Raw genomic sequence first — 24114 nt, 5'->3', positions numbered from 1 at the left:
TCTGGCTTGCACGTTCTGAGCATTCGGATTAGATGGAGGCGCGGAGGACCTTTCCTGATGATGATATACAGAAAAATCGCGGCATTTCAGCAATTCAATGAAGTTTCGTCGCCGTGGGGCGCGAATGAAGCAAGACCGTCCCTTTACCACGATCCATGGCGGGATGGTGGAATTCCATGGGTCGACGTCTGGGAGGTAGTTGGCTCATCGATTCGATATTCCTCACCCGGTCTCTCAGTCTCTCCCAACATGCGATAGGAGGCGGGAAATTCCAAGACGAGTCGTTGACGAGCCGGATAAGATAGACAGAGCGTTAACTCCAGCAGTCTCATTCCAGTGCGTTACGTCGGGAGCCGGCAGAGGGCGCTCACTCTCTGGTTGTTGTGGTGAGACCAAAGCTCGATTGTGCTGCGCGAAGATCTGCAACGTTCTCGTCGGATCGTCGCCTGAACTCGCGAGAGCGATGTCCTCCCAAAACCAAGAGCTTCGTGACTTGATCGACAAGTGGCTGCGATGGGATCAGGTGAGAAACCCCCGCCTACGCTGGACTGATACTCAATTCTCTCGGTACCCGAAGCTGGCGCAGCAAACTCGCGGAAGATTCGCTCTCTATCATCGTTGTTTACCTGACACTTGATCCCATGGGAGCCAGCGAAACATACACGTTTGACAGAGGCCGCATACAATGATAAATTTAATCTCGGAGCTCATAGAATTTTCCTCATCTCTCGGAGTGTCGAACAGGCAGTCTCTCCTCGCTCATCCGGTCTCGATCCATGACACATGGGGTCGAAAAATGCTTGTTGAAAATAGAAGCGACTCTTATAGCCTTCCGGAATTCGCCCGGCTTCTCATATGTACACACTCTCGATGTCATACACTCTGGATGAGCTCGGCTCATCGTTCAAGCTAATGAGTTTCAGACCATCTAGGACATCGTTCCATGAGTTTCAGCCGGTCCGTCATGACCAGAGATTCCTTTAGAGCGGTGGGGATCGTCAAGCTCACGATGACGAGATTTTATTTAGACGGTGATACTGGATGGTCACTAACTCCCTCGAGCATTGTACCAGACATGAACCTTCATTGATATTCATGACAAGTCCCACCGCCCGAGGGAATCCTCGATGATGCTCTGACGATTGAGATGCGTGACACCGACTTATCCCCAGGTGGAATTATTTTACAAGAGACCCAGCTACTGCTCCTTGTCTAACGATTATGACTCTCTTATCCGTCGCTCTCGATCGCATTGATAAGATTGGGAGAAACGTCACTTCGCTCCACCATCTCTCATCTCTGACCTTCGACCATTCTCCGAATACGAGAATCATCGAGTTCCATCGAGAGGCGTAATTCAGTCCGTGATTCAGGAATTTAGCTCTTAGCGTCTCGGAAGCACTCGGGAATGATTGAAGGGATCCACCTATTACGCAGCACAGCTCGTAGAGAATGCAGTCATCCGCCTCAGCGATGCGAACAAGGAATCCGACGCAAAATCAATTCGACCGTGGAATGAATAGAGAGGGAAATCGGGAAATAGCCTCAGGCTCACCGGGAATTCCTCTGATCAATTCCAGAACCCGGAGACGAGCGCAGCCATCCGGAAGCTACTTGCGGATGGCGAGTTCGACCGCCTCAGAAAACTCATGCTGAAGAGGATGACATTCGGAACCGCCGGACTCCGAGGCGTCATGGCCGAGGGATTTGCGTGTATGAATGATCTTGTCATCATTCAAACTTCGCAAGGTCTCGCGAAGTATCTCGTGGAGAACATCGCGGACGCAAGAAAGATGGGGGTGGTAATCAGTTTCGATGGACGCCACAACTCGCCTCGGTGAGTGAGTTCTTTCGCAAGACTCAGAATATCAATGAATCAGCCTAAAACCGAGACCGAAACTCTGTACGTAGAACGGTTCCTCGGAGAGTACTTCGAGTTCTCCTTTGCACTCTCCTTCGTGAGCCCGGGAACTTTCCATCCTGCGCAGATGGTCTAGGACTCGTAAGATGAGAATCTAGACCTGAGGATCCCGAATACCTCGAGGCTGAGAATTTCCGCCTCACAAAATTTCGTTGAGTTTCCGGAGCCGTCTTGTCAGAATGCCGAAATGATATTGAGCTCTCCGATATTCTCAGCAGTCCATAGAGTTCCGGAGTACGACGTGACTCCGAAAAAATTGGCGTGACCCACCGGTGGGGACTCGCCGCTCTTGGTTCGCGCTGTTAGATCAATATCGGGATCGGAGCTTTATTGGGATGGGAGCCAATATTTATTAAAGCGTGCCTCAAACCTCGGTCTGGATCTATTGATCAATAATAATATATGCTACGTTTCGATAGATGCATCCGTTTTCTTAAACTATAGGTCGAGCCTCGCCTTGAGTGATTCCGGCGATCACTCCCCACACGACGCTTGAATTATACTTCTCCGGGATTTGATTGAGTTTCAATGGAGCATGCACACTTCCGCTAGGAACAAGGATGGCGAATTCCCCCCTCATACCGAGCGCCGATTACACCATGTTATGAATGCTTCGAGCCATTTGCTTGGCCATGTACTCCCAGCTGTTTTTCGCCACAAGGCGAACCTTCTCGACGAACTCGTCCCAGCTGTCCTGAACTTGTTGGGAGAATTGCACCAGGGTGGGATCAGTTTCAGAGAGTTTTGGGGATTTTGATTCGAACTGATCGTACTGAGCTGATGCCTCCGCCTTCGCCTGATGAGCCGCGAGTCCTGACGAATTAAGAAAGGAACAGATTATTCTCATACGATCGTTATAATGGGTGTGATTTCCGAGCCATCCGATAGGATCGGTTCCAATCACAAGGAAACCGAAAGCAGCCCTTTGCAGTGAAGAATGGAGCGGGCATCAGGCTAATGAGCTTACCTTTGTAGAACAGACAAACTCTGTCGGGGCCGACGTGCTCCACATCCACGAATCCTTCTCTGTGAATTTCCTCGAAAAACTCTTCCGAAGACGCTGGAGACGGAGGCTCTGTGGTCGTTGTGGTCGTTGAAGTGGTCGATGTGCTGGTCCTAGAGCTGCTGGTCGGTGTAGGACTCGCTGTCGCCCGGTCGGGCTCGCTCATCACCACTGTCCTGTGCAGCGGACCGATTGGCAGAGAGCTGTTCGATCCCAAAGCCATGCGGATCATGTCAAAGAGGACGCGTCGATGCAACTGTCGGATGGCGACGTCTTTTATCTCTGCGTTGTCCCTCAGCTCTTCTAGGAGCTGAGGCAGAAGACTGCTGGGAATTTCTTTGGGTTTCTCGACTTTTTTCACCGCCCGGGTTGGCTTCACGGTCGACGGCCGCCGCGTCGTGGAAGTTGTTGTCGTTGTCGTCGTTGTTGTCGAGGTCGCGCTGGGGGCGGATGGCCTCGGGTGTTCCTTTCTCCTCTCTAGTAGACTCTGACCTAGCAGATTCCAAAGCCTCTCTGGACTGTTGTTGTCTTGGACTGCCGAGCTCCGCTGCGAGCCGGTAGATAGGCGGCTGTAGATCTGCGGGAACAGAGCGGCCAAGCTCTGCTCTTCCAGACGATCATCGATCGTAGCGGAGCGTCCTACACTGATCGGTTTGGCTGTCACTGATATTTCGGAGACGAGTTTCCTTCCCGATCGAGGGGGTTTCTCAACTCGAGCAACACCTGAGGGAGGTAGTCTGTCTAAAACTGTCACTTGAGCGGAGAGCGTGCTCGTGAGCTCAGCTGGTGCCCCGGTTTCTGTCACCAGAACTGAACGGGGAGTCGTCGTAGATGCCAGAGCCACAACATTTTGATGCGAGAGAACTATTAGAACCACAGCGAAGCACCACGGAGGCAAGGAAATTTGTTGCGAAGCCAACATCGCGTATCCAGAGTTTTATCTGTTGGTGAACCAATCGAAGTGATGCCAGGCGCTTCTATCCACCCCGTTTATATACCATTGTGCATGTTGTGACGGCTGGAGGGAGGAACCAGTTTCACGCATGGTTTTGCTTCCGAAATGTTTCAACGAATTGCTGCTAACCCAGTGCTGCCGGCTGGCACGTCCGCGCATTGTCCGTCCATGGCCGGAAACACATCGCCAGGCCGAAAGGCCCGTTATCCGTGTCGCCAGAGACTCGGAGTTGTTAATTAGAAATGTTCGATTGTCCCACTTGTAGGATAGCAGTAGCAACTTCCCAAATCCTCGGCCGTTGTCCCATCGCTCCGATTCGATGACAGGGGTCATTCGTAGAACGTATTCATTCTCTTTCGCAGATTTGCGCGTTTGACTGCTCGAGCTTTCCTACAGTTGGGCGTGAAAGTCTTCTTGTTCAACCGGGTCACGCCCACGCCTTACGTGCCTTTCTCGATCCTGCATTTCGGGGCCGCTTGCGGAGTCATGGTCACGGCCTCGCACAATCCCAAAGAGGACAATGGTTACAAGGTGAGAGCCTCATGGATCTGGAGATCTCTGCTCATTGCAGAAGGGGGGTGCGGAACGATTGAATTTTCATTTGTGATCATTCTATCAGATGGGTGTACGAGTGGGTAAGATGAGCAATATTCTAGGTGTTCTGGAGCAATGGGGCCCAGATCATTTCGCCTCATGATAAAGGCATCCAAACGAGTATCGAGAAAAATTTGGAGCCGTGGAGTCAAGCTTGGGACGTCGACGATCTGCGAAACAATGCTCTTCTGAACGATCCGACAGAAGAGATCAACAGCAACTACATGCAAATCATCGAGAACAACATCTTCGACCGGTAATTCACCGGGGGGAGGAGGACTTAGGCATGGTCTCGGGGATTCGATATTGCTCGCGGAGGAGAACACCTATCTACGTCACTATCATCAGACATAGATTGACGATGTAGACAGAATCGGGAGCCGCTGCAACTTCCAGCCTGTCGCGGTCGAGCCTTGGCGGTTCGGGGGTCCGAGGAGAGTTCTCGCTCCGTGAATTACACAGTGCCCGGAGTTCAGAGAGCAGCGGGATCACTCCTTCAGCGGGTTGTGATGATTGAGACACACTGAGACAGCGGCACGCTGTAACGGTCCACGGGTCGCGGAGGGGCAAACTCTGGCCGGTACCGGCAAGAGTTCTGATCGAAATGTCTCGAAAAATTATGATACGACTCGCTAATCCGATTTTCATTCCTCTGAAGCGACTTGATCAAGCGCTGCCGCACCGCTTTCTGTTTCACTGCAATGCACGGCGTCGGCCATCGATATGTAGCGGAAGCTTTCAAACGCTGTGGCATCGCCCGATCGTACCCCGTGCTGGAACAGATGGAGCCGGATCCTGAGTTTCCGACCGTCAAGTTCCCCAACCCAGAAGAAGGCGCAAGTGCACTGGCGAGTAATTACCGCTGATCCACGACCTGAATGACGATTCGAGGAGTCTTGGAGAATTTCGCTTAATTTGTGCTCATCTTCCAGGAGCTGGCCATCAGAACGGCAAATAAGAATAATTGCAGAATCATCCTCGCAAATGATCCCGACGCCGACCGTCTCGCGGTGGCCGAGCTGATAGATCAGTCCCACGAGTTCAGAACTTTCAGTGGTGATAACCTGGGAGCTCTGATAGGTGCGTTCAGACTCCCGCGATCGAGCTCTCGCTGAATAATAATGCAGCATGAAATCATCCCAATCCAAAGACGACCTGTTTGGGGTCCTTCATAGTTCCTCAAGCGCTCCGGAAAACCATCGCCATCTACTTATCACTTCGTCTTCCAGGTTGGTGGCTCTGGACGAGGCATAGACTCAGCAACCCAAAGTCGGATCCATCGGATTTCGTGATGATAGCCAGCACAGTGTCTTCGAAAATTCTCCGATCAATGGCCAAGAAAGAAGGCTTCAATTTTGAGGTGACCAAGCTCTTCGGTGGTGGCCGGATCCGGCATTCTAGTACTTCTGGCGTGGCGAAGATCTCGCCTCTCGTCTTCGTGCATCAGCCAAGTTTCCGCTAAGTTCCGAATCCTCGATTGAATGGGAAAAATAATCGTACTTCCAGGAAACCTTGACCGGCTTCAAGTGGATGGCAAACAGGGGAATAGAGTTGGAGAAACAGGGCAAAAAAGTTCTTTTCGCATTCGAGGAAGCTATCGGTTACATGTGTGGCACAGCAGTCTGGGACAAGGATGGTGTTTCGGCAGCGCTGCAGGTGGCCAACATGGTCGCTTACCTTGATGAGCAAAATGTCACGCTGAATGAGCAGCTCAACCGCATCTTCGACGAGTATGGATTCCACACCACGTACAATTCCTATTACATCAGCCACGATCCCGTCGCGACTGGCAAGATGTTCGACAGAATACGGAACATTGACGGTCCGAATACTGTAAGTATCAGTTCATGGAAGACGGGAGCAATCGGGGCGAATAGGATGCAGAGTACAGGTGGCGCTCGAGTCGGCCATTGTCAGAGCGTGTTCCTGAGCCTGGGGACTTACTTTTCCATACGATGCTCATTTTCCCGCAGTACCCGAAGAAGATTGGACGTTTTGCTGTTAGCGGCGTCCGAGATTTGACTGTCGGTTTCGATAGTACGCAGCCCGGCAACAAGCCCATCCTTCCAGTGAGTTCATCCAGCCAGATGATCACGTTCTACATGGAGAACGGGGCCACGATAACAATCCGAACTTCGGGGACAGAACCCAAGGTGAAATGGTACTCGGAGCTGATCACGAAACCAGGTGTCCCCAGATCGTGAGTATTCCCTGCTTCTCCCAGCTCGAGCCCTCCTCCCTAGCCCTTAAGAGAAAGACGCCTCCCCGTGTGACTCGACGCTGCAGTTTATTTCTATCCCTCTTCCCGGAGAGCGATCCTCCTAACTATCTGGAATTTTTCAGTGAATGGGAATCAGCAACAAAGGAGCTGCGCGAGTTGATTGATTCCATGGTGGAAGAATTGTACCGGCCGTCGATTTACGGCTTTCAGGCTCGATCCACCTAAGGACCAAGTGGACCACATCGAACCGCACGCTGTAATCGCTCTTCTAGATCCGAAAATTGTCAGCAGGAAGGAGCTCGCTGACGATGGAATCGGAAGTTGGAGATATCCAGATGATGTACCATGTGATTGATTGACTTCCACGGGTTTAGTGGCTCGTCGACAGAATAAATGCCGCATCTCGAAACTTTGCATTCCCTTTGATTCCTGAGGTTTAGAACATGCATAGAAAATACACTTTCGCGTTTACGTTTGGTGAAGAGTAGGATGAGATGGGATGGACAATAATCCGTGATTGATAATTATTCCCTTTATTTGTCTTCGACATGGAGTCTCGAGCGGATCCTGTGGTCTGAGGCTCGCGGTTGCTTGAATGAACGGGGTCCCATATTTGGAATCCGACGAATCGAATCGCCGTGCGCCAGTGCGAGCCATGGCGATTCGCGAATGATGACTGATTGAATCAAAGCAGTCTGACTTATATATATGGCATGTCGACAATTCTTGCTCGGCAGCTGCTTATCGGCAAGTGTACATCAGAAAAATTCTGTCGACGTTCGGGCATTCCTGAGGATGTCTCCTAAGTCGTCTTGTCGATGTTGTCTCGTTCTTGATCGACATCGCGATAAATCGTGTCCACGATAGGGGGCAGGGTTTTTGCTAATTTGGAGAATTCTTCGAAATCTAGTTTACCGTCACCGTCCTTATCGAATTTACCGACGATGTTCTTTGCACACTGAGCGTGCTGTGGGTTCGCGAGAACCATCCGCCCAGTCAGCTGCATCTGCTGAAAAATTACGGAGAGTTCGTCTTCCGTGATGAAGCCGTCGCCGTCGACGTCGTAGAGGCAAAATGCGCGGCGGAGTTTCTGCTCCGAGTTGCCATTCATGACGACCGCCAGACATGTGAGGAACTCCCGGAAATCAATCTCGCCATCGTGGTCCGCGTCGATCATTCGGAAAACGTGCTCTCGAAAGCGAGCCGGGGTTCCGTAGGGGAAGAGGGCAGTGTACAGCTTTTCCACATCGTCGCCCCCCATTTTCCCATCGGGGAACTTCAGACAGAAGCTCCGGTACCAGTGCAAGATGTCATCTTCACTGAAACACGTAAGTCCTTGGAAATCCTTGAGTTCCGCCGGCGACATGCTCGCATCGCCTTCCTCACCAACACTCATCTCTTGTCCCATTGCTGAAACTTCGCGGTCTCGCTTTTGACAGCTGAAAACTCCGGGGCCGCTAAGGCTCGAGATACAGACGACACTCTCTCGTCGGCTCTATGCTATTTCGGTGACTACGTAGATCACTCACGGAGCACCAACAACGAAATCCGAAGCGAAGACAGCGTCGAGGAACGAGCTTCGAACAGGAGAAAGTGCGGAACTCGATCGGCTGTGACCGATTCCGCCGACTTCTCTGTGGGACAGCAGACGGCATAGCAGTGACTCGCCTCTCAGGATTAATGATTGCCTCTCTGAGTACTTCGATGAGCGTCTTGTTCACCTAATTCGGTATTATAACGATGACGAGCCGAAGCTGCGCACTTGACGTGAGTTGGAGCAGCCATCAAATGGAACTATTGCTCTGAGGCCCACGTAGCGCAAATCAGAACGGAGAGATAACGAGCGGATAGGCACTATTATACATTGTAGTATTTATTGTAATTATTGTTATTATCATTGTTATTGTTATCATCATCGCCGACATCACTGTCGACGTTGTCATCGTCGTCTCCATCATACTCAACGATTTCAACCATTCCGTCTGGAAAGGGAAACACCACGTCGGTCGGGTAGTAAGCGCAGGGAAGTGGATATGTTGGTGGTGATGGCAGAAGTTGACTAAGGAAGGATTTTGCGAGTCTCTCTGTCTGATTCCGATTCGGGTGCCCCCAGCTCCCAATTTATCATCCCTTGAGTCAAAATATCCGTCAGATTCTATGAAGCTCCTGATCGATCAATCATGATAATCGATCCGGTGCTCCATCCAGTCCATCTCACGCTCCGTCCGATCGATCAGATACTCAGTCTAATCGATCAGGCGCGAAACAATCGTACGACCTCCGAGCAAGGACTATGAAATCGAACTCCGACCCTAATCCTTTGAGTCTAACACGTAGCTGCATTTCTTGTGGCCAGGCAATGGTAGGTGGATTGACATCGGTTCGAGCTGAGCGGAAGCGCACACACAGGCACGTGTCGACAAGCTCTTGCACGCCTGTTGTACAGTCCTTCTGATTGTGTGGTCGGCCTAGACCCTAATTTCGCCACCTTAGAGCCGTGGAAAACACGTCACCTTGTAGGCGGGTTTGATACCCCCGACGAGGATCCGTCCCGCCTAGCGGCATTTCACAATATGAACATTCAAATCCTAAAACGTTCCATGGATCTCACTTTCCTTGCCATCGAGCCATCTAAGAGGTTGACATCAATCATGCTTGTCGTTGATCGGTAGGTTTCAGATTCTAGTGGCACTTCTCAGACAATGAATTCGCGTCGCTCGAACGCACTCCAAGCTTTCGACATCCTGGATTTTCATCGGATTCGAGCGCGAGACTCCCCGACGGAGGTGAAACGGCTACCAGCTGCGACGTTGTAGCCCGCCTTGGCAAAGTTGAACAGCACAAGTTTTTTTCTAGAACTTTTGCAGATTCGATCACTCCCAGTCGGTTCTCATCAGAGCAACTTTGAACTGGTTAAAAGTTAGTGCAGTTTCTCTTTACTTATCCTTCCTCTGACCGGCCGTCATGCTGCGACTCCCAATCGGATTCATGTGTTTCGAATTATGATGACTGATAATAATTATAGATAGGTCTCTCGGTTTCGACAGATTGTAATGTCGATCTTCGGCCTCGCTGGGGCGAGTTTGCGCCTAATCATTCTCAATTGACAGCAGTAATAATTATATTCTCCATAAATTCATAACTATAACCCTCATCAGCAGTGTTATTGGAAATTCAGATCCTCTCTTTGTCCTTAGGGTACAAGGTCGATCAATCGAGTCTCCCATCGTAGTGTTGCAGTCCTCGGATATTGCGTCATAACCTGGGATATAAAGTGCCGGAGACACAAAGTAGACTGGAACAAACGCGCGAATCGAACAAACCTCGACGATCACTCACTCGGTGGAGCGCTTGCCCTGCGGGTCAGACGCTTCTCCTCAGTCTTCGATTTTTTATGCCGCGAAGACAAACCCGTAGGGAGGAGAGTTTGGTATTCGAATCACTCGGTCACTTATGTGGCGGTGGCCCCGACCTCTCGCGAATATCTCTGCGGGCCCGTTCCCTATCCGTCAGCGAATGTAGCTCGCGGTAGAGACGATGATAGGAATTTCTGGAGTACCGTGTAGCTCGCAATTCCCGTGGGATTCGAAGTCTTTTCAACGAAGGGATTGCAGGAGAAGGAAGAAAGGCGGGCGTGTCGACGATACGAGCTCAATACAAAATATCCCATACGATGTGACGCTAGATTGTCTTGGTACTTTTTCCTTGACGTTAGCGATCGCTCACCGGCGTCCAAACGTGCATAGGTTCTCTCATTCATATTTCGTGTGTTCTCTCTCTCTCCCAGTCGGAAAGTCGGAATTCGGTGTGAGCTCGTTTGGGATTTAGGTAGAATGCTTGTCGGCCGGCAGTCCGATATCGCAAGGAGAGAAGATTGAGCAATCGACGTCAGCTTGAGATCCGTGCGCGGTGAAAGCTACCGTTCATTGCCATACCTATTAATTGTACGGTCGGTTAGGCATATACGGACGCTCGCCGGGAGTAGGCGGTGACGAAGAGGACAAGAGCTTCATGGAGCGATCTGGTGTCCGTCCTGAACTTGTCTTGAGATTTTACCGCTGATCTTCAAGACTCGACTTCTAAGGTCGACCGGCACGTATTCTGGGACTTGAAACTGCGAACGCAGGATCCTCAATGTGGGACACCCTCGAGACAGCTGTGTCGAAGACGATACCCGCCCTGACGAGAAGTCTTGCGATACGCGCTGCACCGGCGGCGGCTTTCGTTCGGGATTTCTGATCGATAGATGTCGCTCTGCTGACTTTATATTACCTTCGGCTCCGACAACCTGAAGGTCCCGCACCGTGAGACGATAATTATCGTCTGCGGTAGTGCATAGGGTCAGTGGAGGAGAGACTCTGCATTGTGACTCCGAATCGGATGATAGCTCATTCACTTTGACGCAGCATTCCAATCATTTGCCGCCAAGATCATCCGTTGACCGTCTCACTTCTCCCCGCCACCAGGGTAACGACCGCGTACAGAGTGGTCCGCTCACATACTGCGTATTGGAGGCTCCGAACTAACTAAGTAAGTTGTTTGTGTCAATCGGACTTGAGCTTCTAAATGGGCGCTTCGAAATCGACGTGTGGCCATGGGTTATTCGACGAGCAGCCCGACTCGTGAGGATATTCACTATTCAGCCTCGCTCTGTATGGGTAAACGAATAGTAGTTCAAAGACTTATACATTTACTATTATCGTTATCAGCATTATTATTCCTCCTAATCATCATCTGTACTTCTTCTTACCGTCGACGAGTATCAGTATAAAAACAAGCTTTTAGAGTAAGACTCAAACACACTCCTCCGAGTCCGGAGGAAATTCCGCGCAACTTGAAATTGTTTGTAGATAGATTTTAGAGCTAGAGAAGGTGTAAAGTATCCAACAGAAAACATCGGATCTTCCGCAATACAATGCTCAACACGCTATTGTTCGGTGAATCTGTGTACACAACAAACCGTGGACTCCTCTTCGCAGCTCACTCTACCTCATCCTCCCCGCTCAAAAGATTTTCCCCTTTTCTTGCTCAAGCTTGCTGCGGCAATCCAACCGAGGCGACTCTCGGGAAAACAGCGAGGCGAGAACTCGGAGAGTCCTGCCCGCGTGTCGATCGAACACTTTCATTGACCTCCTGGAAATCGAATGACCTCCTTCGTATGAGTACCCTCGGTCTGCCTCGTACGACACCTACACAGATGCCTCCGATAACGGTGGGCGAGAAAGTCTTATGATCTATAGTTGTGTTTAAAGAAATAATTCGTTTACTTTGGCAAAGGAGACATTAGTCATGCTACTTTTTCATAAACTTGTTCATTCAGATGTCATATGAAGGCCTCGCTTGAACTACCTTGCGACGGGTTCCTCCAAGGGAACCATTTTTTTCATGCTTTCTTTCGTTTCGTGCAAAACCGTAGAGAGAATCGTCCTCAAAATCCTCCGACACCACTCTCGTAAAATAATGCAATTCCAACCTCCTCGACGAGAGACGACAAAAAAAAACCTCGACCGGCGTATACGCGTGTTTCGTCGAGGATTACCTATCCAATAAACTCAAGGGATCACGAAATCACCCAGAAGTGCAAATCATAATGATACCGCTGGTGGGCCCAGTGGAAACTCTGGTTCTTCGAGATTAACGAGAGAGAGAGAGAGAGTGATTGAACAACAGCAACAGTTAATTAAAAGCCCTTCTTGCTGAAAGGTCCTCAGTACGTACGATCGATGGAATTCGCAAGTGAGAAAAAATATCGAGTTTGAAATCGGAATGAGACGTGAACAATGGGCATGCTGTCAATCATTAGGAAAATTACTCTCTCATGCTCATGCTTAGTCTCCGGTAGATCGGACTCTACTACTATCAGTGTCTCTCCCAACCAATCTTGAAGCTGCAGTTGAGCTTGGAGATCCCTTCAGAAAATGCCATGCGACGCGGGGCAAGGCAATATAGTATAGCTCTGCATGATGCTTGAACACAATTATTCGTATTGTCGGAATTCGCCGAAGAGAGCTCGCGCCTTGCTCATTCACACAGAATCATTCTGATCATGAGCTTCGAGATGTCAACTCAGTTACCGACAGTCTTCCCCACTTTCGCGACTAGACACTCCTCCAGATTTGGCTAATCATTCAAAGAATCATTTCGATCGATAACATAGCCACTGAACGACTCTGTGAAGCTTTAGCGCATCAACCCGAAGTAGTCGACATCACAAGGCAACCGCAGTGCTATATTTCGCGTCGTTACGTTATCGGTTTGTCGCATTTGGCCACTGAAAAGTTGGCTTCGAAGGTAAGAATCGAAAGTTTCTCAAAAAGTTTTGAGGGATGAAGTCTTCAGCGACCAAAAAACCCCGTTTGCATAATTCGTGAAATGCTCTCCTCAGAACGATCATCAATCGACATGAATGTTTAGAATTATTATCCCGTTTCGTAGATAAACCTAAGGAAGTCCCTAGCTTCTGCGATCGTTCTTCTCTATGGTGTTCGTCCAACGCTCATCTCTTCCAGTGACCCTCGATTATGTGGAAGTGTCACGAGGATCAACGGTGTGGTCACACCATCGGCAGTAGGCGTCGCGTCGCGACGATTGCTCTTGGTGAGAGCGACCCCGGCCCCCGCACGGAGGAAAGGCATTATTCTATTAGATCGTTGTTGCATGTCAGTGGCTGTTTCTATTCGCTTCCGCAGAGATTCCCCCGCCCCCTCCCCTCTTGGGGCTTCTTCTCGAGGTCGTACATATTCGTATTCCCTCCCGTCCGTCTCGTATTGGAGGGTTCACCCGTTGGCACGCTCCGTAGATTTCGGGATGTCTGGTATCGGGGTGGAAAACAACAAAGAGGAACCTAAAACATCGACGTAGTCAGAAGCTTTCCGTGAGGGAATCATTTCACATAGAGACTGAAAGTGACATTTTAGTAGTGAACGGATTTCCTAGCCAATGTGCGTTTCCAACAACGTGCCGCACTTCCTCGCACATATGCAATACATCCGAAAGAACTAGCTCCCCACCGTAACTCAGACACACGTGCACCAGAGCGTCATTCGAAACGAATGGAGTCATGCGACCTCGACCCTCACAGAGAGTTCGCTCGCGCGAACATTTTACAGCCATCCCGAATCAGGCACTGTTCCTCAGCGAGAAAGGAACGCGGAGACTGATGCTGCAGATTGAGAGTTGAACCCAAAGACTGTATCGACTCCTCGACCCTGAGCGCCGGACTCGACGAGCTACAGGCGGAATGACGCTCGGGAGTTCGAGAGGGAGGGAATCTCGACTACCGTCCTCAAGGATAGGTTATTCACGCTCCGTAGATGAAGTTCCCAATGCACATTGTTCGCATGTTTCGGATTGCTTTGATTTCGTTTGAATCGATCATTCCCTCGTTTACTGAAGCTTCAAGAAGCGTTGCGGCCGAGACACATATACCGCGTCGGAGCCTAAGACCCTTCTGGTTGTGTGGCACTGGCAGTTTGTAGTTTTTTTCTATCTCAATGTCGACCAGACTCTGTTGATCATGCTCCTCCTACTTAAGACACTTCATTATCGACGTTGTCCTCCATTCTGACGGAAGGACAGACGGACAGATAGATAGAGACCCCTGCTGGAGACATCTATGCCTCCATGTACCTCCCTTCATTTTTCCGGGCATGCATGCATGCATCCATCGATCGAGGACCCATCTCGTCACTTGTGATCACAACGATTCTGACCATCGGGAGAAGATGTGAGGGGAATCGGGTGGGCTATAACTCGTTAGAGCTTCATAACAATGTTTTCGATGGGGTTGAAGGGATCCTTCTTCTTTCCGCGTTTCCGCTGCTGTTTGAAAGCCTGCGAGTCCTTCTCCTCGGCTTGATCATCCGAATCCCCCCATGGGTCCGAGGGTAACGGTTCGAGGGTCACCCTGACGTCAGTGCCGTCTTCACTGTGAGAAATCATCTGTCTGCTATTCGTCTGCAATACGCACGGGAAAGCATTGGTGGCCGCTGAATGATGGGCTCCATGTAAAACGTAAAGAAAACCTCCTGGAAACGTGAAAATGTACGGATCAGTCGAGTCGCATCGAACAGGAGCTCCTCCGACACCAGGGCAGAGATGGAACGATCACTACAAAGAGTACGACAGATCGAGGGGCCTTAACCGGACGAAAGCCACGAACCTGCTATAAACCAGCAGAACATCGAGCAGAGATTGGTTGTAAATACATCTACAAACAGCAATACGTTCAAGAACGCTCCGAGCGCTGGGAGCCATGGGCTCATAGGGACCCGGAACATCAAAGCAGGTTTTCCTGGGGAAGAAAATAAGGCCATTGATTGTATGCAGTCACGCGACACGAACGCCAACTTCCGTAGATGCATTCGAACTTCCCGACGCTAAGATTGCCGGATGACGACACGGTCTAGCCAAGGCATAAAAGCGTAGGAAATCGCTGCCGGGAAACTTGCCTGATTTGTTGGGTCTATTTTTCTTTGGTATGACTTGTTTTTGTTGCGCCAGAGCTATCATCAGAACAACGGCACAAAGGGCAGCCGCAGCGGCACAGACGGCCAACGTAGCGAGAATCGTAGGGCTCAAGCGTAAACTGCATGAGAGGCCTTGAAGCATAACGGAGACACAGACGAAGCAAGCTAAAAGTCCCACGATGAAGTACTTGACACGTCGGGTTTTCCGTGAGAGTTTCACTCGCCTATGTGGCGGCAGGATAGGCAAACTCTCCTGAAAGAGAAGCATCCAATGAATATTTCCTCTCAAGGGTATTCCAGGGATATTCTCCAATGGTGTTCGAGCGTCGAGCTCTCAACGAACGCATCGGATATGCGGTGCGGGGGACGGTGAACGCAGAGAGCTTCGGGGGGAACCTCCGTTCAGGCTCACCTGTGAGGAGAGGCTGAGTTGAATTTTGTACTCCTTAACAATGTCATCGATGTCTTCTTCTTCCTTGAAGGGACAATCCTCGACCCTGTCCTCTTCAGCTGAATCGTTGTTTGTGTTACTGGCAGACAATTCGCTTTGGCTCTCGTAGACCGAGTCTCTCTTGGCCAAAATTGGGGTCTGTTCGTTGTCGGCACTGCCACCTGTAATTGAGTTTCGCGTTTCGAAACGTCAGTCTCCTGACCATTCCATCGCTCGTCGGCTGGCCCGATCAAACGGAGATGAACGAGGACCGATTGGGGATTCCCGAAGCGAGGGAGGGAGCGGGCGCGGAGACGACCGCTGGCTTACCAACAATGAGATTATACGAGAACACCGCTGGCTTGCGAGCCTCGACCTTGCGGTACCGAAATACGATGGTGCAGAAACAAATCAGGACATTCATCAAGACGGGTCCTGACGACATCATCATGACAAGTTGTCCCGCTCGCAGCACTAAGCCGGACCATATTGAAATCACCACCGCCACGAACAGATGGTGACGTTTGCAGAAGCGCGGGAAGAGCCCGTCATGACCGAGAGTCCGCATTATCTTGTTGAGCTCTGCCAGATTCGAGATGATCAAGAGGGCGAGGCTCACGGTCGAAGAGACTGGAATAAAGACAGAAAGGGAGTCGGTTTGTACCATTTCACTTCCTAGGCCTTGTGCTTCGATACTCCATCTCGCGTAATGTCTCCGACTAGAGCTGGAATGTTATGGAACTCACCCGTCACCACCCAGTTGATACAGATCGCGATCGACGAGCTCGACTGCGAGCTCGTTTGTGCTGCCAGCGGATCTGAGAGGAGCGCAGCGTCCGTTTTGGACAGGCTGCAAAGAGCGGCAATCAGGGCAAGGCAGAACAGAAAATTGCCGAACGCCGAGAGTACAACGATGCACGGAAGGTCTTTGTGCGGTTTGATTTTGTTTTTCTCAGGAGGGCAGCCGTCATTCGGGGTGGAGGCGGCGAGAGGGGAACCTTGCAGGGAGAACTGGGGGGCCAGGAAAATCGACACACATAGAACGGCCCCGGTGAGAAGCTGCGAAATAAATCGGGACCAATGAGCAGTTTTCACGAGGTTGGCAACGGCGACTCAGCAAATGATCCGATGTGTGTTCGGAGCTTTCCCTTACCCCGGTCGATTCGCTGTGTCTGAAAACGACTGCGGCGATCGTGTTGCCAAGCACTCCACCGGGGGGTGGCGCCGGCTTTATTGTCGAATGTCTCAGGAATGCGACGCCTGCCACGAAAACGCCCTCAACGAGTAAGGCCGTGGATATTAGCAGGAAGTTGACCCAAGTACGAACCCGTCCGTTGCTGGGATCCACGATCAGTCGACTCAGTGGATTCCAAGACATGAGCAGGACGCCGCACGGAATAACCACGAGAGCAACACCGAGATCCAGGTTGATCCCGGTCAGCCCTGCGAATTGGTCTACGCTAACGTTAGTCCCGTATCATCGCCAACGACTACGGGAATTGACATTCCAATATCAAGATAAGTCGGCAGCAGCATCTTCTCCGCATGCTTCCGTCGGCCGACCGAGCCAGGTCGGCCTTGGAACAGGGCGTAGCTTCTGCGATACACAGCCTATCTACATTGGTATGTTCGATACCTGATGTGAGCTTGTTGAGAGCGCCGTCACTCAGCATGTCGCAACATACGGCCAGTATCCGCGCGCAGAGGGCCGTGGCGCAGGTGTAATAAAGCACGGATATCCAGGCGGCGGAATACGCGAAGCCTTCATTCAGCCATTTGTACAGTAGTTCGTAGACCGAAGTCTCACGCGTACCATTTGCGACGTGGCTCACGAGCTCCGAGTAACAGAAGCCTGTAATTGAGAGGGGATTATGAATTTCGGAATACGTTGATGATGATTCCGAGGCCCGGAAAAGCTGCGGGGTAACGAGTTTTTTCTTAGGGGAGACCGGAGTTCGCCAGGCGTAAGTGACCGGAGCGCCGCCACCTCCCCCGTCGTTCATGGGGGAGTATGCGTGGGCTGAGGAAACCAATCATGATTAACTGTCAAGGCTTCTCTTTGTCCGCGCGAGGGATTGAATCTTTCTTGATTAAATCTCGCTAGTTTGGGGGAACGCGGCTGGGCGTTTGCGACGTTTCTCTTCGGGACGCCCGCACCCAGTTCCGACGGACTCAAAATAACGTAAGCAAAGCAGCCGATACTAAGTGGGTCCGTCGGAGATTGTTCCGCGATGCGACTCTTCGGCTGCGAGACGTTGTCCGGACTTCGTTTGTTTTTCCCTTTGTTTTGTTGTTTATTTGTTCGTCTGTTCGTCCGTTTGCCACTCGCTACCCCACTCTAGTATACCTCTGCGAACAAGAGGGAATCATTATTTGTATTCATACATCTTCGTTCTGGCCATCGGCCAACGCTAGATCGGAGGTTCCCGTCCTCCGGAGTACGTGGCGATCGCTGGTCTCTGCGGCTTATTAGAGTCCCCAAGCGACGGAGTAATAATTCGTTGGCGAGAACGCCCCGGTGCGTAAGGACACACATGAGAGGAGTCGCGATCGAGAGAATCCGTCCGGTCGAAATTCTCATCTTCGCAATGTAAAGAAACTACTTCCAGTTTTTCTGGGAGGACATTGGATCCGTGTACGAGCCGTCGACAACGGAGTTTTGCCCGCTTGTCCTCATGGCGTCGTATCGAACGTTTTCCGTCAGTCTGTATCGACCAATGTGACCTGATTGCAGCTGGAGACTTTCTTGCTCTCATTTCGATCAGGGGATTGTCTTGAGAGGCGGTAGAAATTATCCGGGCTCGGCACTGTCGGAAATCGTCAACGGAAGACCACAGAGCGACCGCCTGAGACATGTCTATATTTGGAGTTACATCGTTCAATGGGAAGCGGCGTTTTCGCAAATCTCAAACGCGCTCCAGCTTCCAAAGATAGCCCGCGGTCGGATGAGCTTCTCATCTTCTCGGCTTCGGAACCTCGAACACCGGCCCCCTCGAAGGCGGAGACCCTCATGAACGGGAGAATCCCTGGAGCTCCAAGCGTTCCAGAAACTCTCGGAAAGCCGCACTCTTTGCTGTGAATTGGGAGAGATAGACGTTGACTCGAGTTTCACCGCTGGAGTCTCGGATACGTGCGATGTCGTTCCGAGCCTCACGTACCTGAGAGCAGCGATGCGACAGCGGCCACCAGCAAGGAGGGAACGAGCGCTCCTTGAGGAACGTAATTGAACGCACAAACCACGATGATGAGCACACCGAAAGCGTAGCCTGGGCTGAGCGCCGTTGAGAACAGATTCAGTTTGCTCCGCTCACCGACACCGACTTCGAGCAGGGCAGCTTGCGAATTCTTCCGACGTGCCATCATGGAACAGGCAGCAGCGAATAATGGTCCGCGACGACCGATGAGCATTACCATGATCTCTTCAGTTGGCAGTACAGTTCATCATCACCGGCATTCGCCCATTTGTTCGTGGTAGACAGCATTTAGTTTCTCTGTTCCGCCGAGCTTTGCACGCAGGTTTTCTCTGTCGCGAATCTGTGTTGTTATCGTTGATTTTCAGCTGTTTACTCGAACAGTTCGACGAGTTCCTTCGCCGTCGAGCCGAACGGGTGCCAGTTGGCGTCGACGAGTTTCGTTGGCAGTTTCGATGGAAAAATTGTAGGAAGGAATGCTGCTGCTGCTGCTCGATCACTACACCACACCACATTCAACATCCATCCTGCAGGCCAGCAGCCATCTTTGTTGTGTGGTCGGGGGAGCAAGAAGCAGGGCCCTTCGAGTCTGCGAGTGCCCTTCGAAGGAAGAGGAGACGAAGGCCAGTCGGCCTCTCCAAGGCCGCACTGCATCCAGCAGCCGCCAGAGGGAGCCACGAGGCTCTTTTTTGGGCCGAAATTCCTAAATAATCTTGCCGTAGGCCGCTTCTGCCCCACTTGCCGCCGTCGACTGAATCGTCCTCTCGGAACGAGAGAGAACTCGCGGTTCTTTTTTCCGGTCGACAGTCGAGCCGATGCAACCAACAACTGAACTCGGCTCTGCTGCGGGCTATCCCACCCCCATATCGCAGTTCTCGTGCCTGCGGCCTTCATTGCGGACTTCGACGGATTCTACTCCACATTCAGGAGATTCCGATAGGAGCATCGGGAAAAAATAGTTTTTGAGAGGAGTACATACTCGAAACAGTATCCCGCTTAATAATTTGCACGAGAACTCTCGCGCCCTGCTCGCAGCTCCGATCTCTGACGCTCCTGAACGACGGGAGGATTATGAGAGACTCCCCGAATGCGTACAGGGACGTAATCCTGATGTCAATCGACAAGCGTCAACGCTTATCATCACTGACCCATGTCGGGACACCAATCCCTGTAGCAATCAATTACAGGAGCGATGACAGATCCGAAGCGTCGTTGACGGCATCGTCGTCATTTTCTAAAATAATCTGTGGAGGCCGCAGTGAGCAACTCTCCGCATGGGCGCTTTACGGACGACTTGCTCCCCAATGATTCCCCCTCGTTTCCCGCAGTCGAGTTCCGCTCCTATGGAGCGCTCGAAGAAAGAGTTGGTGCCGGGGAAGAGTTTCTATCATGAGGCTGCGACGCATCTGGGGCACGGAGTGCGCTGTTGCAGCGGCAACGCTCCCGGAGTCGTCGACCCAGCGCTTGTTGGTGTTCTGATCGGCTGATGGCGCGAGGCAACGCCTCGGATGGACATGAACGCCCCCGCTCGCATACCCAACATCCTTTTTGGTCTCTCGTCTCCATGTGCTCAAAATTGGGCTTCGAAAAGAAAACGGCGTGGCGACTCGAACCGCAGCCAGTCAGTCGCCGTCGTCGTGTGAAGCATAGGCGACAAAAGTTCTGCGATGAACATCATTGGCAGTGGGTCGCACGGCCCCACTTTTTTCGAAGAGACGTACGAGGGCGCTGCTGAGTGCCGCACTGGCCCCAGCCAAGAGTCCCTTTCCTCGCGAGGGCCTCTTGTTGCAGCAGAGGAGAGTGCAAAGCTTGGCTCCCCCATTGGTGGCCATCGGACCCGACTGGCACATGCACAGCAGCCTTCGCTGTAGCCGCTAGAGGAGAGGTAGATCTCGGAGTCTGAGAGTGCCGGCGGCGGTCATTCGAACGCACGCACGCGCGCGCGCCCCTTCAACAACAATAGTGCTTGGGCTGCGCTTGGCTAGTGCTGCTGCTGTTGTCGCTACTGCGGAATCCTCTCTGAATTCCGAGAGGATATACGGCCAGCTTGGCCTCTTCATTCGCGGAAGGGAATTCAATCACCCCATCCACTTTCCCTCAATTCCTGTTGCTAGCGCCAGTCAGCAAGCCAAGAAAACCTCCCGAAGATCTGAGTGATCCTGTTCCCGCTCAGGGTTGAGGAGGAGCACAGGCGGAGCTCAAAAGTCCACCTCAGGATAACGAAGTCGGAAACAAGGATTCGGCGGAGGTTCCCATCGATCCCTTCAAGTGAAGTCGTTCAGAAGCCGAGGAGTTCGTGCCGTGTGTTCTCTGTTCATCGTTTTTGGGGAGATACTCGAAGACGTCATCGCTAGTGCTACCCGCTCAAGGAAGAACGCGGCTACCCTTGTTCTTATTTAGAGTGCGAGCGCGCACGCTACTCTGTGTGTCTGTGTGTGTGTGCTGAGTGTCGTCTACGTGCAGGAAACTCTTCAGGTGAGTACAAGCGGGAACATGTTGTCTCGTCGGAGCTGGTCTCGGCATAAATCATGGTTTCGGCATACCTCTCCCGAGACTCAAAACGATGCGGATACATTCTCCTAAAAGCTGCTTGCAGCGAAATTCCCTCTTCTGTCCCGCTCCCGCCCCTCACGACAAAGTTTCAACCGCATAATTGATAAGCAATATTTGCAAAACTTGAACAAAAGGGATGCTGTTCTCGCATTGCTCAGGATCGATGAGTGGCTGCCCATCGCTCGTACCGGGGAACACGGAAACATTGCGGCAAACCTGACTGCTTGTTCTCCGAATTTCCCGGAGCGTGAATTGAAGTTCAACACTGCAAAAGTCTGTGGAACCTTGTCGTTGCTTGCGACAGCTGATGTTTTCGCTGGCGGCCTAAATTCAATCGAACCAGTCCTCGGTTCTAGGGATCGGACGTTCTTCTTCCTGGCTGCGAGGAACTCCTCCTCTCGCTCTGTTTGAGCGGGGAGTCGTTCGCATGTGGAGTCCGATCAGTCCTATGTTTGTCTGTCTTAATGAAGTTACAATCAGGCTAAGTAAGTTTCGAGACCAGAATTCGTTGAACATCCGCCTAATGACGCGGCGGCGGTGCGATCCATAAGGTCATGGCCTTCCAAATCTCCAACAGCGTGCAGAGCGTTGTATTTGCGCCCATGTCCCGTTTTCGGGATCCGCGCGTTTGACCCGTATCCGATGGCTGCTGTTGTCGTTTGCTTGGAGTATAAAAATGACGCTCAGAACAATAAAATGGCCCGCGGATATTGCATTCGTACGAATAAGCCGTCCCGACTCAGATGTGAGTCCGTCGGGCCTATCTAACAGGTTGCATACCTGTTTGCTTCGATGGTCAGCCCAAGGTGTTCATGCTTCCGGTATGGCAGCGGTACGGAAAACATCGATTGGTGCAGAGGTTCCGGTTTCTCCATACAAATGAATTGGAAATGAATCGAAAGGCCTCTATGATGAGATGAGAAGCGATTTCTCTCCCGAAGCGAAGAAATTCAACTAGAGGCGGAGGAGGCTCGCAGCGCGGTTTATTGGCTGTGAGTTCATTCAATGAGATTTGAACGGATCCGATGATAAACGGATTTCGCGACAGTTGACCTCCCTTTGCATCGATGCTGCCCGGCGAGAGCCGAGGGTCGCGTCGTTTCGTCTTGGTCGAGGTTTAACTGATTCCGAAGTCTCGCCTGGACTTCACAATGCAGAGATTTTTGAGGCGAGCATGGAACACGAAAGATCCACTCGGCACCTGGAAACCCCGAGCATGCTGACGGCTCCATAGGTTACGCGCCGATGTCCGGAGACGGAGGAGCGTCTGGAGCCACGAATGCTGTCGGAAAAGAAGAGACGCGCTTCGCATTTGACGGTCCGCATTCGTGAGAGGGTCCCTCCAGGTGACGACGCGACCGTAGAGGAGAGCTCCGAAAGTAGATGTTCGTCACCGCCCAAAGTGGAGAAGGAACCGGGGGGTGGTTCGGCCCGCGCACAAATTGAGGCAGCAGTCGTTCTACAGTAATTTTTTGGTTCTGTCGCACGAGAAGTGGGGGCGGTGTTCATCAAGGCGGTCCCGGCGGGGCATGTGTTCCGGCCGAGAAAGCCCCACGAGAAGTTTTGTTGGTGTTCCATTCCGCCTCAGAGGTACGGAGTGCGTTGTACGTGGCTGGCCATTGGAATTCCAAATGTGCCTTCGCTGTTTTAACTTGTCTCTGATCCCGAACAAATAAAGAAGAGGCTATCCGCGCGGCGGCTTCTGTAGTCCTTGGGAGAAGCGTCGAAGTCGGCATCCTGTGATGCTTCTGACTCAACGGGACTGCTCCCACAACTGGAGGAGGTCCATCATGAACGGTCAAACGAGCATCCGGCCAGGAAGGATTTTTCGCGAGAGAAGCGTTTGTCTGCATAATTCATGGCAGTGGGATTCGACCAATGAAATATTTACATTCGGAATCTCCTCGAGAAGCTACTCGCATCCGCGGAGAGAGTACCGTACGAATCGATCCGCCGCCATTTGTCTCTGATCGTGAGATTTTTGGCAAATTCCTTCGATCGACCGCTCACTCAACAATTGAAACAGAGCGGAGAGAATCATGTGAGCCCGCAAGCGCTCGATCGCTGTGTTGACGAAATTAGTCCCGACCGGGTGAGTCTCGGAGGTACCCGATTCCACGCGACGGGGCGGTCAATGAAAGCAGTTTTTATGTGCACATACATGCATATTCCTTTGATCTCCGCGACGTTTATGGCGGCGACCGCGGGTCGCGCGAGCGAAAAACGCCGAACATCCAGCTATATTCTTCAGCAGCATATTTATTTATATATATTCGGTGAATGGGGGCTGCTGCGGCAGACTCGCGATTCTCCGAAGCTCCCTCACAGAAGCCTCCTGATCAGCGTTTGAATAGACGCCTAGATGCCCCGTGATGGGATCTCTGGAAGCTTGGGGGACTGCCAGTCCAAAACGTTTTCCCTGTACCTGAGAACTTTGTGGCGGGGGATTCCGAGGAGAAGCTCCCGGACCGCAAGTGGCTGCGTGATCGCTGCGATTGTGGCATTGTTCAGCTGAGAGATCGCAAATGAAAACTCTCGGCCAGTAGACGTGACCGGAGGTCGATGGTGAAGGCAAGGTCGATGCGATCACGGGTATGGGCACCGCGTGGGGCCACAGGTCGCATCGAATCAAAGGCGCTCGATGGAATGCCTGGACGTTCGTGTAGAAAACACTTCATTCCTGTGAAGTGGATTTGTGAGCATTGAGATCGATGCTCTCGATCTCACTGGGGCCCTCGACGAAACTCGGACAATACCAGAGCCGATTGCCAAGATCAG

The 24114-nt window shown here is 51.6% G+C and overlaps 3 protein-coding genes across 3 annotated transcripts; 1 reads left to right on the top strand and 2 right to left on the bottom strand.

Moving 5' to 3' along the window:
• Positions 1–457: 457 nt before the first annotated feature.
• Positions 458–7105, top strand: Pgm2a (phosphoglucomutase 2). Its single transcript, XM_003744849.2, has 10 exons — positions 458–523; positions 1581–1837; positions 4242–4410; positions 4536–4729; positions 5132–5321; positions 5406–5553; positions 5703–5833; positions 5980–6306; positions 6447–6673; positions 6817–7105. Exons 1-10 carry the CDS (start codon positions 464–466, stop codon positions 6917–6919), a joined length of 1806 nt encoding a protein of 601 aa, XP_003744897.1. The 5' UTR covers positions 458–463; the 3' UTR covers positions 6920–7105.
• A 132-nt stretch (positions 7106–7237) lies between these two features.
• LOC100901840 (neurocalcin-delta A-like) lies at positions 7238–8102 on the bottom strand. The gene has a single exon (XM_003744941.2). The coding sequence runs from the start codon at positions 8100–8102 to the stop codon at positions 7497–7499; it is 606 nt and encodes a 201-aa protein (XP_003744989.1). The 3' UTR covers positions 7238–7496.
• A 6347-nt stretch (positions 8103–14449) lies between these two features.
• LOC100901696 (cationic amino acid transporter 2-like) lies at positions 14450–18952 on the bottom strand. The gene is made up of 9 exons (XM_003744940.1): positions 18751–18952; positions 17229–17444; positions 16746–17035; positions 16339–16651; positions 15923–16222; positions 15575–15774; positions 15145–15415; positions 14856–14987; positions 14450–14721 (listed from the first exon to the last, which is right to left on the bottom strand). The coding sequence occupies exons 1-9, from the start codon at positions 18950–18952 to the stop codon at positions 14450–14452; spliced, it is 2196 nt and encodes a 731-aa protein (XP_003744988.1).
• Between the last annotated feature and the right edge of the window lie 5162 nt (positions 18953–24114).

This window comes from Galendromus occidentalis, unplaced genomic scaffold (genome assembly GCF_000255335.2).
Source record: "Galendromus occidentalis unplaced genomic scaffold, Mocc_1.1 scf7180000077475, whole genome shotgun sequence".
Classification (NCBI taxonomy): domain Eukaryota; kingdom Metazoa; phylum Arthropoda; class Arachnida; order Mesostigmata; family Phytoseiidae; genus Galendromus; species Galendromus occidentalis.
Note: the sequence above shows the minus strand (reverse complement) of the source record. Positions and strands in the feature narration are given on the sequence as shown.